We start from the raw sequence: 12,604 nt of genomic DNA on the forward strand, positions 1-12,604 counted from the left end.
TGGCCTAACGTGATGAGCTGATTTGCGTATATTTCAGCACAGATCTATGATCCAGAGGCAGAACTCTAACCTATGCCATAATAATGGCTCAGATATAGTTTCTTAGTATGTACTGAAAGGCAGAGGTTAATTCTGATTGTAAACAAGCACTATTATTCCTTTAATCCATTTAATTAAATATACTACATCTTTGTCCATCCTCTTCAGCAAAGAAATATGTAATCCAAGTATTGGTGGAGAAATTATCATGTGTCCATTATGTGATCGAAAATGTGATTACTGGAGACTGAATTCTACTTGTGAGTCTTCACAGGTTTGTAACAATTATAGCATTTGTATTTTCAAAAATACACACTGTTTCATGTATTACTCAATGGATAATGCCTGTTTTTCAATTCTAGTATTCCCATTTGTTTGACAATGTGGCAACTCTCTTTTTTGCAATATTTATGGGCATCTGGGGTAAGTATACTTGTTTCATTATTAATGTTTTCAGAATTAATTTTAAGGAGTTGGGAGTTATTTATTCAGACATGATTTTTTGTTTTGATTTGTATACTTATCACATTTAAATGGGTGTTACAAAAATTGCACAAAATAAAGAAGACATAAATAAATATTCTGTGCTCGATCAGACTCCATTCCATTTATAGAAAACCTGTTCAGGATACAAAGCTTTGTTGAACTACTATGACAAATTGTAAACATTATTGATCTGAAAGAAAACTGGATAGTTGAATTAAACCTGTCTTCAGTTGATTGATAGGGACAAAGTTTCGGGCATGATATTCTCCCCTTCATGCTGAACCTCTTCAATATTATTGCAATATTTACCTAAATATGTTTATTAATTGAAATTCAGTGACTTAGAAAAGTAAGTAATTTTAGTTGTGCTATAATGCAACTAGTTAATTCTGACTAGCTGAGGTCCTGTTGATATAATTATATCCACTTTTATTAAAAATAAATAAATCATTTTATAGTATAATTAACATACTTTTTGTAAATATTTGAATAAGTAACTATTACTTCTAGCTTGCATCCCGGAGTTATGGGTGCTCTATGACTGGGGTTTATTAAGAAGACCTGGACAACCATTTGTCTGGGATGTTTTAAGGTCTCCTGCTCGAGCAGAGAGTTGGATTAGAAGACCTCCAAGGTCCCTTCCAACCCTGTTATTCTGTTACTACCCTGTTTCCCTGAAAATAATACCTCTCCAGATAATAAACTCAATCAGGCTTTTGAGCGCATGTGCTAAAATAAGCCATCTCCCCAAAATAAGCCCTCCCTGAAAATATTGCAACACAGCAGCAAGCCATGAGGTGACCACGCTCGCCACCTCCTGCACCTCAAAAATAATAAGACCTCACTGAAAATAAGGCCAAGTGCTTATTTCAAGGGTCAAAAGAAAATAAGACCCTGGGAAAACATGGTAAAACAGTAGAAACTATTTAAGATTATGGTCTTATGCTGTCTCTAGGCACAGGACCTAGTTACCTGCGGGATCGCATCCTACCTCATACATCCCTGCGACCAATTAGCTCCCACAGGGAGGGACTCCTCCGGGTGCCGTCCACTAAGCAATGCCAATGGGCGGCACCCAGGAGTAGAGCCTTCTCTGTGATGGGCCCAACCCTCTGGAATGACCTCTCCCCCGATATCAGAACCACTACAGATCTCCGCTCCTTCCGTAAGCAACTCAAGACCCAACTGTTCCAATTAGCTGGCCTAGCCCATTTATAGTCCCATCTTTATCCTCCTGGCAATTATTTTATTCTGGGGTAGTTTTTTAGGGGTAGATTTTAATGTATTTCTAATTTTTAATTTTAATTATTATTGTACAGTTTGTATGCCGCCTCCTCTATCTATATGTATTTATATTGTGTTTTAATATGACTGTACACCGCCCCGAGTCCCTTCGGGGAGAGGGTGCGGTTTATAAATTAAATAAAAGTTAAAGTTAAAAGTGTCTCAAAATATTTTTAGGCGAATTCTATGTTGCTTAACCTTCTCTGATTTAGTTACACTTTTCTTGGAATTTTGGAAGCGACGTCAAGCTCGACTTGAATATGAATGGGATTTAGTTGATTTTGAGGAAGAACAGCAACAACTCCAACTTAGACCAGAGTATGAAGCAAAATGTACACAAAGGAGGAAAAATCCAGTAACTCAGGTGATTTTGTTAATCCTCATTTACAAGATAAAAATCATTTGCAGGTTGTGGAATTAATAAGATTTAGGTAGCTTTTTTTGGAGAACCCTTAAGTGGAGCTTGCTCTCAAGACCTACTATGCTAGTTTAACATGCCGCCTAAGAATACATATTTGTTCCAGAATATGATAGATGTGTATTGTTTTAACAGATTTTACAATAATACAATTGTATAAATGCAATAGATGGTTAAATGCAAATTCATTTTAAGCATCAGCACTTAGGTTATTATTTGAGACTCTGATAATAGGAGCACCAGGATTTATCAGGCTTTCCCTATAGGTGATCATATAGCATTTTACTAGGAATAAATAATGCATAGGAATATGCATTAATATGTTTATATAATTTACTGTGATCTTGAAATGGGTTCAACTACTCAGAAAGAAATATACTGATTCCCTTCTTATTTTGGTGCTACTTTGCTGCTGTAAAGTAAAGTAAAATAAAACCTTAATTAGGGGAAATGTAGTATTATGGAGAAAGTTTCTATGTTTGCTCTGACTTGCTAGCTTTCTAAATCTAAAGACTACTACTGCTTTGGTCTTTACTTTCCATATCTTCTCTAATTCTTCCATAAGACCTAGTACTTCTCCAGCTTCTCATACTTTTTCTTCCTGAGATTGCTGTCACAAGGCCCTGATAAATCTATCCCACCTCTTTCTTCTGGTCCTTGTCGATATCATAATGTTTGCTTGATTGGTAGTACCTGCCTATCTCCAAGGCAGTCTAACAGAACCTTATCTCGTCTGTCTGTCTGTCTGTCTGTCTGTCTGTCTGTCTGTCTTGTCTCTGTCTCTGTCTCTCTGTCTCTCTCTGTCTGTCTCTCTCTCTCTCTCTGTCTCTCTCTCTCTCTCTCTCTCTCTCTCTGTGTCTCTCTGTCTCTTCATAGAATTGTCATTGTCTCTCAAAGCCCAAGTGGCTGAAGGAACAGATAGCACTGTATCTCCTTGCTAAGGCAGTTAAGATATTTTTACAGTATGCATTTATAGTCTGCTAATTAAAAAGTGTTTATAATTTGCCAATGATGAAGACCTATTTGGGAAGTGAAATATATATGCTTCCGTTGATTTGTCTATGTGTACATAATGGATCTATATGAGCAAACATGACAAGGGCATACACAACTGACCTTTTCATCCATCCTTGGGAATCATTCTCTTCCAGAAATAAAACTTGTGAAGGATTGTATATACAGCCAAGAGTTTTGTGCATTTTTTTTGCAAACCAAGCTACGATTATTTGAACCAGTCCAAAATCCCATTAAAATCAATTGATGTTCAGCAGAAGCCTTTTCATTCTTTAATTATTCCTTTTTCAACTGATGTTTTAGGAGTTAGAACTGTTTAAGAGGAACAGCATTCATGAATATGGAAAATTGAGCTTGTTATACTTTGGAATATTGTTTTGGGTAAGAGAAGGCTGCACCAATTGCTGCAGCTTAAGAGTGGCAAAACTAATAAAACAAGCCATTTCTTCAAGTGGGTTAAAAGGAAAGCATCAGAATATGGAGTGATGAATGGGAGTACCTACGGAACAATTTTCTGAACAATTAATATTGGCCACTGAAAAGAAATCTGCTCTCAACTTTCAAATAGCAACATTTGTTCATAAAGTCACGGTAAAGCCTAAAATAAATAAATAAATAATAGGATGACCTTGTAAATGGGCAACCTCTCATTCAGTCTGCCACTCCAGCTTTTCTCCCAAAAGAGGAAATGTGCCATATTATGCGTTTGTGAGGGAGGGGATACGGGATTTGCTTTCTCATAATGTTTGAGGTTGCTTTCTGCAGTGGTCTACATACAACTGTGACTGCGGGTGTGAAAAGTGCTGTGCTTGCTTGATTGTTTCAGGAGCTGGAGCCTTATTTACCTCTAACTAGCCAGGCTATACGGTTCTGCATCTCAGGAACTACAGTATTGTTCTGGGTGAGCTCTTTTTGATTCATCACTCTAACATGCCACTGATCACTTTTTAAGCTTGGGTTTTTAGCATGCAAGAATGGCCCTCTTTGCTTTGGATCTCTTTCACTCATGCTTGTTGCTTCGATGATTTCTGACTAACTTTTTTCCAGTCTTATCTTCCTGCTGCCATGCAAAGTACACAATGAATACATAATATATGGCCTAAGTACCTCCTCCCACCCCTTTTTAAATAGCAGTTTCTTATTGTGTAATTATTGATGACACATCCTTCAGGATTTACCTGAGATGTGTTCAAATTGCAATATGCAGTTGTTGCTACATCTACATAATGTTTTTCCAACTCTTCTTGGTGGATTATGTGATAGAATTGCACTGGTATGCTTTACCTAAACTTGCATGGCGCATTTAAAATGAACAAAACAATAAATGTTACAGCTCCATTGGGACTGTAGCTCCTATGAAGAACTGCATGCTTAACTCTTCTCTGAACAGAAAGGAGAAGATAACAGAAATAATTATTATTTTATTTAAAAAAATAAAAGTAAAAACAAGCAATCTAATTCCATTATGGAAGCAGAAGTATTCAGATAGTGTTTTCTTCCACTTATTTTGTGCAATCTTGATAGAACTTTCTAGACATTTATTCACAATGTGCAGTTTGCATGACACACTAATTTCTCTGGTTTCAAATCCTAAGTAGTCTTAATTTATGTGATTATCTCAGATCTCTTTAATCATAGCCAGCATGATAGCTGTCATAGTTTACCGCCTTGCAGTCTATGCTGCTTTTGCCAGCATCATGGAGAACACAGAAACCCTGCAACCCATTCGAGGTTTGTTGACACCACAACTGGCAACGTCAGTCACAGCATCCTTCCTCAATTTTGTCATCATTATGATATTGAATTTCCTATACGAGAGGATAGCCATCTGGATCACAGATATGGGTAGGTATGTCACATGTTGGCTAAGCTTACACCAATACGTTTTCTGCCCCTTCTGCTACATGGGTTGAAATCATCAGCACATGAAAACAGAACATGCATAACATTTTCTAAAATTCTTTGGGGTTCTTGCTTTTTGTCAGGTATCCCAGCCTTGGGTCCTATTAGCCTTGCTTTCAGGGAATAATGGAATTTATAATCAGACATATCTGGAGAATGGCAGTTTGAGGAAGGATATTTTACCCCTTTTGGCTTTGCTCTTAGATTATCTGACTAGCTTTTCAAGCTGTACAATCGCTAATTCTTAACTTGTACCTTCCTAAGAGCTGTGGGGTCAACAGTGTTAATCATAATTGTATCTGACTGCAAGTGGAACTCTCAGGAAGTTAGTTGAGCAAAATTGCTTCTGTTTTCTCAAGATTACAATAACTGTCTCTTGACAAAAGGCAAGGAAGTTCTTAATGGGATGTGTCTCATATATTATTTTGCTTAAATAAATGAGATCTCTATTTATATTTTGTATAAAAGAAACATGATAACAAGTATTTACTTCCAAGAATTAATTCTGTGCTAGTTAAAGCACTTAGGAATGATAGCAATCTTGTTTCCTTGTTCTGTACACACACTGTGGGCAAAAGATAATTTATTTTATTCATTAAGAAAAGTTATATGGTCAACCGACTCATACATGGTGACTTAAGTAGATTCATAGCTCTACCAATGCTCTCTTGGAGAAGCAAACTTTGTAATATAGAAGCCTTTTGTCATATTCCTGAGGCTTCATAACATTTGATTCCCTAAAGAGAATTAAATCCTTGTTTATTTTATCTTGCAGAAATACCAAGAACCCACTATGAGTACGAAAACAGACTTACTATGAAGATGTTCCTCTTTCAGTTTGTCAACTACTACTCTTCATGCTTCTATGTAGCTTTCTTCAAAGGGAAATTTGTAGGATACCCTGGTTCTTATACATACATGTTCAATCGCTGGAGAAATGAAGAGGTATGTAATAACTTTCAAAATGAATTTTGAGAGAAAAAATTGCTAAATACCTTGCTTTGAAGTATAGAACAGATTTTCCCAACTTTTCTGGGTTGGTGACCCAGAGAGGGGGAAAAGAGCATATGGTTTTGTAGGAGGGCCAGGCATTTCCGTGAGCACCCATTGGTCACACAAGTTGGGCCAAAAGCACCTGCAACGCTCGCACAAGTGGAGCCAAGAGTTCCTGCGATGGTCACATGAGTGGAGCCATGAGCGCCCACAACGCTCGTGTGAGAGTGCCTAAGTTCCTGTGACATTCACATGAGTGAGGCTCCAAGCGCCTGTGACACTTGAATTCATCATGATCCAGAAATTTTTAAAGGACATCTGGAAGGTTGACAAAAAGTTTTGGGAACCAGTTTATTTCCTGAATTAGAAATCCGCACAATCAGAACAAGAATAGAAGCTCAGAAGATTTGCATGGAGAAGAAAATTAAAAGATGAAATAGGAAAAGTACAGTGAAGGCAGAAATGGAGAATTATCATCTATACATACTACTAAATAGGCAAGGGAATATAACCCGTATGTGTGATTGATGTAGCATGCATACCCTTTGACCTGGCTCTATCATATTTATATGTCCTAACTTTTTTAAAATAAGAACTGCCAAAATATTTATTTTTTGATGACTGGATCCAGTTAACTAGTGGTGTGGTTAAGGCACATTTTGAATGCAGTAGCGAGTAGCATCTCCTTGACATGAGTTGTGAAATCTCTCCACTGATAAGTCTTTCTTATTGGTTTATTGATTTGAGTTCTATAGCCACCCATCTCGGCAAATGACTCTGGGCAGCTCACAATCCAGAAACATATACTACAGTTAAAATCTTGTAAACATTTTAAAAGAATAAAAACAGTAAAAACCACTGAAACACTAAAAAACATGAAAACATCTAATTCGAGTTCATACAAAGCAAGACATTTGGCCTGTGAATAATGTAGCGGGAGGCAGGACCGTTGTTAGATGTAGCATCCCAGGCTTGGGAGCATAGCCAAGTCTTTAAAACTTTATGGAAAGCTAACAGCTAATATTTGATAACTAAACCATGGGGAATATTTTTCTTCATGTCATTGAAAGAAGAAAGCAAGCTGGCCACACTCTATTGCTTTCTGAAATACTGTACTTTTTGGAGTATAAGACACTCCGAAGTATAAGATGCACCTTCCATATTTTTCAGAGTATAAGATGCACCTTTTTCCCTCAAAAAAGAGGCTGAAAATCTGGGTGCGTCTTATACACTGAATAAAACATTTTTTTGCCTCTTGAAATTCTGCCCCTTCACCAAAATGGCTGTGCATAGCTTGTAGGAGGTTTTCAGAGAGCTCCTGGGGGATGGGGAGGGCAGAAATGAGCAAAAATGGGCTGTTTTTTGCTCAGTTTTGCCCTCTCCCCAGCCCCCAGGAGCACTCTATAAGCTTCCTAATGTCCTTTTTTGTGAAAAATGGACCATTTTTTGCTCATTTTTTCCTTTCCCAGGAACACTCTACAAGCTGCCTAAGGGCTATTCATGCCCTCTTTTTTTTTTTTTTTGAAAAAAAGGGCCCGTTTTTGCGAAAAACAGGCTGTTTTGTGGAGGTTTGCAGAGTCAAAAATCATTTTTAAAATTTGCCTCTTCAAAACCTTAGTGCGTCTTATACTCCGGTGTGTCTTATATTCCGAAAAATAGGGAGGAAAACAGGGGGGGGGGAATATGTATCTCCCAGCAATTTGCCTCCTTACATCAAACAGCAAACAGGACAGATGATATACACTGTTTGTGGTGTTACATTGCAGACTATACTTGTACAGATGCTGTTAAAATTGATGTGGCTTTCTGGATGTATACGTTATTCTCTGCTATTTAAAAGAAGATACAGTAGCACTGGGCCTCTTCAGATCAATCATTTATTTTAAAAAACTTCATTTTGTTAAGTTGTCTAGAATAATAATAAAGCAGTCTTTAAAAAATAAGTCTAATAATTTGAGCATTCTATAGGCGTTTATAGTTATTGACTTAGCTCCTTGCAGCAAACAGCAAACATCCTGTTTCAGTTTAGACTGATTACAAAAAAAAAAATCTACCTCTGCATCCCAGCAATTTGCCTCCTTGCAACAAACAGCAAACACCCCATTTGTCAGCGTTCCAAATATCATGCAGAATTAAATCAGAGTTCAAGGCAGAGCTATCCTTAAAGTTCCAATGTAATAAGACAGAAATGTGTTGGACTGTGTAAATTCCAACTCTGATTTGCTTCCTGGAATTCCACCCAGTTGAAAGTTCATAATCTTATGCCCGCTCCCATAAATCCATCACATGGTCCAATCTTCTTCCACGCTGGCATCTCCACCCAACTGCTTCCGGTCAGATGTCGAGGTGCGGAGACAAAAGATTATCTTGGCTTCTAGGAAAGAATGACAACAACACATTCCACAATTCTACTCCTTTCTACCCCCCCTCCCAATTACTACACTAATGAAACAGCATAGGAAAATAATAGAAAGTGTGGCAGATCCTAAAAGGAACATAACTACAGGCTTGACACCATTTCAATTTCAGTTTAAGCATGGGCCTCCCAACGATCAGCTGCTTCAGGCTGCAGGGATTGCCATAGCCTATTGCCATCTCCGCAAGCCCCATTTTTCCTGTTTGCTGCAAGGAGATAAATTGCTGGGAGGCAGAGGCCAAAGGGTGGGGGCTGGAGGGTGGGTGGGGCTACATTTGGTGTATAATGTGCAGCAAAATTTTCACTCTCTTTGGAAAGGGGGGGGGTAAAGGTGCTTCTTATACTCCAAAAAATATAATACCTTCTGTCTTAGATATGTTGCCATTGCTATTTAGGCATAACAAATTGCATTTTGTTTTATTTCTTTACCAGTGTGATCCTGCAGGATGCTTGATAGAACTGACAACCCAGCTCACCATCATCATGGCTGGCAAACAGATCTGGGGTAATATTCAAGAAGCCATAGTCCCGTAAGTAATATCTTAATACTGAGTTATTTGTATGTTTCAAAGACGGTCAGTTCATTAATTGAATATTTTGTGAATTCTGCCACGTCCTTTGGCTTCAGTTTAATGAATCAATATCAACGTAATCTTTACAGGTATCTTGACACTACTATATTATCAGGAGTTCAGATAACAACACTGCTGGTGTTCAGTACCCTCTCCCCACCCCAGATATTAAGAATAAATCTGGCAAGCGCTTGAGGACAGGGAATGGATCAACTGACACAGCTCGCCTGTTCAGTTCTACTTAGATGTAATCATGGGATTTAGACTGTAACTCTCTCTAACCCACATGAAATATATGTGGTGTCAAGTCATAGAATTATATGATTTTGCTTTTAAAAAAATAACTATTGCAACAGTGATTTCTGTTTTTCCACTATTTAGCTGGATCTATAATTGGTGGGGTCGTCGGAAGGCAAGAAGCAACCCAGAGAATTTATACAGTCGATGGGAGCAGGATCATGATTTGCAGAGCTTTGGACCATTGGGTCTCTTCTATGAATACCTAGAAATGGGTAAGCAGAAAAGACGATAACAAGTAGCATTGTGTACTGCATCGGTCCCCAATCTGTTGTCCATGGTCCACTACCAGGCCATGAGCTAACCACTACTGGGCCACATGAGTGGCCAGCTGGTGTGCACATGGCCCCACTCGTGCAAGTGTTGCAGTCACTCATAGCCCCTCTTGCATGAGCCACATTGTGGCTCCTCGCAGCTCCAATCAGGCAAGCATTGCTACAAACATCATGGGTGCTCATGTTTGTACCTGCAAATGCACTTGCCCCTCGCACAAAAATCACCCCACCTTTTCCTCCTCTCCCGGCTCCAGGCCACCAGCGCAAAAAGTTTTGGGAACTCTGGTGTAGTGGATGAGTATCACATGTGAGCTCACTTCTCTTGGTTGACATGCATTAAGAGCATTTCACATACATCTTTGGCAGCTTTGACTTATTCTTTGAGTAAAGAGGGGATAAATCTATTCTTTATAAGGTATTTATTTAAGCAATTATCTATTTAAATTCAGGTGCTGCCCAATTCAAAATATATGCAGTGTGGCTTTGTATATAGACAAGATGTACAGGTGATCTTTGTTTAGCAACTGTCTCCTTCAACTTATCGTTTATAGTTAGGAAAGTGATAAAAAACTAAATTGTGAGCAATTCTCACATTTATTACCTTCACAGGTCTGTAAACTAAAGGAAAGCTCAAGTGAGATCATAATCACAGTCATAGTTTAACTTAGTGACCACTTTTCTTAATAACCAAGTTGTCAGTTCTAACAGCCTCTAAATGAGGTCTACCTCCTTTGTACATGAAATGCTTGTGAGATCCCATGGACCTCTTGGGGTTCTAGTAATGCTGTCTGCTTTTTCCTTCAGGAAATGTTCAGAATTCCTGTATTGTTATAGTACTGGGATAGCAGTTTCATACCGAATCCTCCTCCTAAGGAGTGGGAGAATTATACTTAACAATTTTGATTCTCAAATTGAGAGAGAGAAAAATGCCACACTCATCTTGATGTTTAAAAAGTCAAAGATTCTAAAGGAAATTAATTCAAAGAGCACCAGGTTTCCCCCCAAAAATTAAGTATTTTAGGAGAAAATGGTGAAGAAACGTATATATTAAGAAATAACATTGGAAAATCACTACTTTGCTGTATGCCACCCAGAGTCACTTGTAAGATGAGCGGCTATATAAGTTTCACATAAGATAGATAGAGCGAAAGACAGATGGGCAGATTCAAGACTCATAAAGCCAACTAGAAGGTACGTACATCTACTTACTCGCAAGGGGACAAAAGACTCTGAAGTTCTAGGAAGAAAGCTGAAGAACTTAGGGCAGGGGTTGGCAACCCACAGCTCTGGAGCCGCATGTGGCTCTTTTAACCTTCTGCTGTGGCTCTCTCCTGCAGAGAGAAGCAGCCGACGTCGCTACTGTTGCCACCTCCATGGCCTGCCCGCTATTTTCACAGCGCCTTGTGCAACACAGTGAAATTTAGTGTGCTTCACAATGGGGGTGATGGGATCCTGTCCTCCTCCTGGAGCCCATTATGACACATAGCGACCATGCCCCACTCGTCCCTGGCAATAGCAGCAGCATTGGCTGTGCCGTGGGGCAGGCCAGTGTCTTGGGACGGAGAGCAGGTTGCGCATCCAGCACAAACAAAGGCCAGAAATAGCCGTCTGCCATTTCTTGCTGCAGTCAGACAGTGAGAGAGAGACACACACAGAGAGAGACAGATTCAGCTCTGTCTGCTCCCCTCTCTCCGCCTTTGCCCAGTTTTGCAAGGATTTAGTGGATGCTGCCTTGGTGATGAGGGGCAGGGTTGTCGGCTTGTACTTTGCCAGCCAAGCAGCTTCAGGGACACCCAGGAACTATATTTTCTGGCCACTTTGGACCGAGTTGCAGGATGCGTATGTGTTCCTGTGTGAGTGTGCTACTGCTTGAGATGATGCTTCTCTGAAATGCATGTTATGATCTAAGGCAGAAACCTCATGATGCTGTGATGTAACAGCCTGAACAGTCACTCCTTTTGCAATACAAGGTATCTTTCCAGAGACAGAGAGGATGTGGCTGAAGTTCCCTAGGCAGCTTATTCCCCAGGTGTGTGGGTTGGGGAGTGGGGGAGAGGGAGGAAGAGAGAGGGAGAGAGAGAGAGATGAACAACACCCGAGGCCAGGTTGGCAAGAGGTGGCTGGGAGGGTAAAGATGAGGCGGGACTGGGCCAGGCGGGGCCAATAACTTAACAACTGGTTCTCTGCCCTAATGACCGTCTGGGTAGGCATGGCTGGGGGGGTGTCATGTGACTGGGAATGAGTGAGTGACATCGAGTTGGCCATGCCTACCCATTCATACTAGTTGTTAAATTATTGGCTCCCAGTGTTTTCTTTTCTGTGGGAAACGGGTCCAAATGGCTCTTTGAGTGATTAAGGTTGCAGACCTCTGACTTAGGGGATGAAATGGGATTTATCCAATCCATTGAGAGAATTAATATTCCTAATGAATGTCTAGTTAATTGAGTGTTGTTCATGGAAGAGATTTGGTTTCTGGGAGCATGGTCTGTATAACATGGGTGGTGAACTGTTGGTACATTAACACAGATTAATAAAATCATAACATCTAATAAAGACCTGTGCACTGCAAGAGTGAGTGGGAAAATAACTAAGCTAGGTCTTATTTAAATTGATCAATGAACAATCGGGACACTGACTCATACATTTCACGGCTCTTTCATTAAAGCTGCCACTGTGAAAATAAATAGGTTGACTTTGAATTCTAATCACAGGGAGGCAAATGCAATTTTATAGGTATAAATGAAATGATTCCTCATGCTTTGAAATATAGCAGTTCAAGGATGCAGTTTGTTCAAAAGGAAGAGTAGTGTTAAAAAGGAAAGAGAATTTACATTGTATTTTTGCCTGAACAGGTTAAAAGTTCATATGGCTATTGTATTGTGCCTTATTTGTAAGTGATTTAGATGTT

At 39.3% G+C, this 12,604-nt stretch overlaps 1 protein-coding gene across 9 annotated transcripts in view; it reads left to right on the forward strand.

The window, feature by feature from the left end:
* The window catches only part of ANO5 (anoctamin 5), a 76,368-nt gene that overhangs the window by 52,471 nt on the left and 11,293 nt on the right, over window positions 1-12,604 (forward strand). For 7 of the 9 annotated variants that reach the window (XM_081938550.1, XM_081938553.1, XM_081938555.1 and 4 more), the window contains 8 exons: window positions 208-313; window positions 402-462; window positions 2,022-2,173; window positions 3,545-3,622; window positions 4,864-5,086; window positions 5,919-6,088; window positions 8,985-9,082; window positions 9,506-9,636. In XM_081938550.1, coding sequence (XP_081794676.1) covers window positions 208-313; window positions 402-462; window positions 2,022-2,173; window positions 3,545-3,622; window positions 4,864-5,086; window positions 5,919-6,088; window positions 8,985-9,082; window positions 9,506-9,636 — 1,019 coding nt within the window. Of the gene's footprint in view, window positions 1-207; window positions 314-401; window positions 463-2,021; window positions 2,174-3,544; window positions 3,623-4,067; window positions 4,143-4,863; window positions 5,087-5,918; window positions 6,089-8,984; window positions 9,083-9,505; window positions 9,637-12,604 lie in introns of all 9 variants that reach the window. The other 2 variants (XM_081938551.1, XM_081938554.1) reach the window with 1 other exon arrangement.

The sequence above is a fragment of the Natrix helvetica genome, assembly GCF_964273705.1.
Source record: "Natrix helvetica genome assembly, chromosome: 1".
NCBI lineage: Eukaryota > Metazoa > Chordata > Lepidosauria > Squamata > Natricidae > Natrix > Natrix helvetica.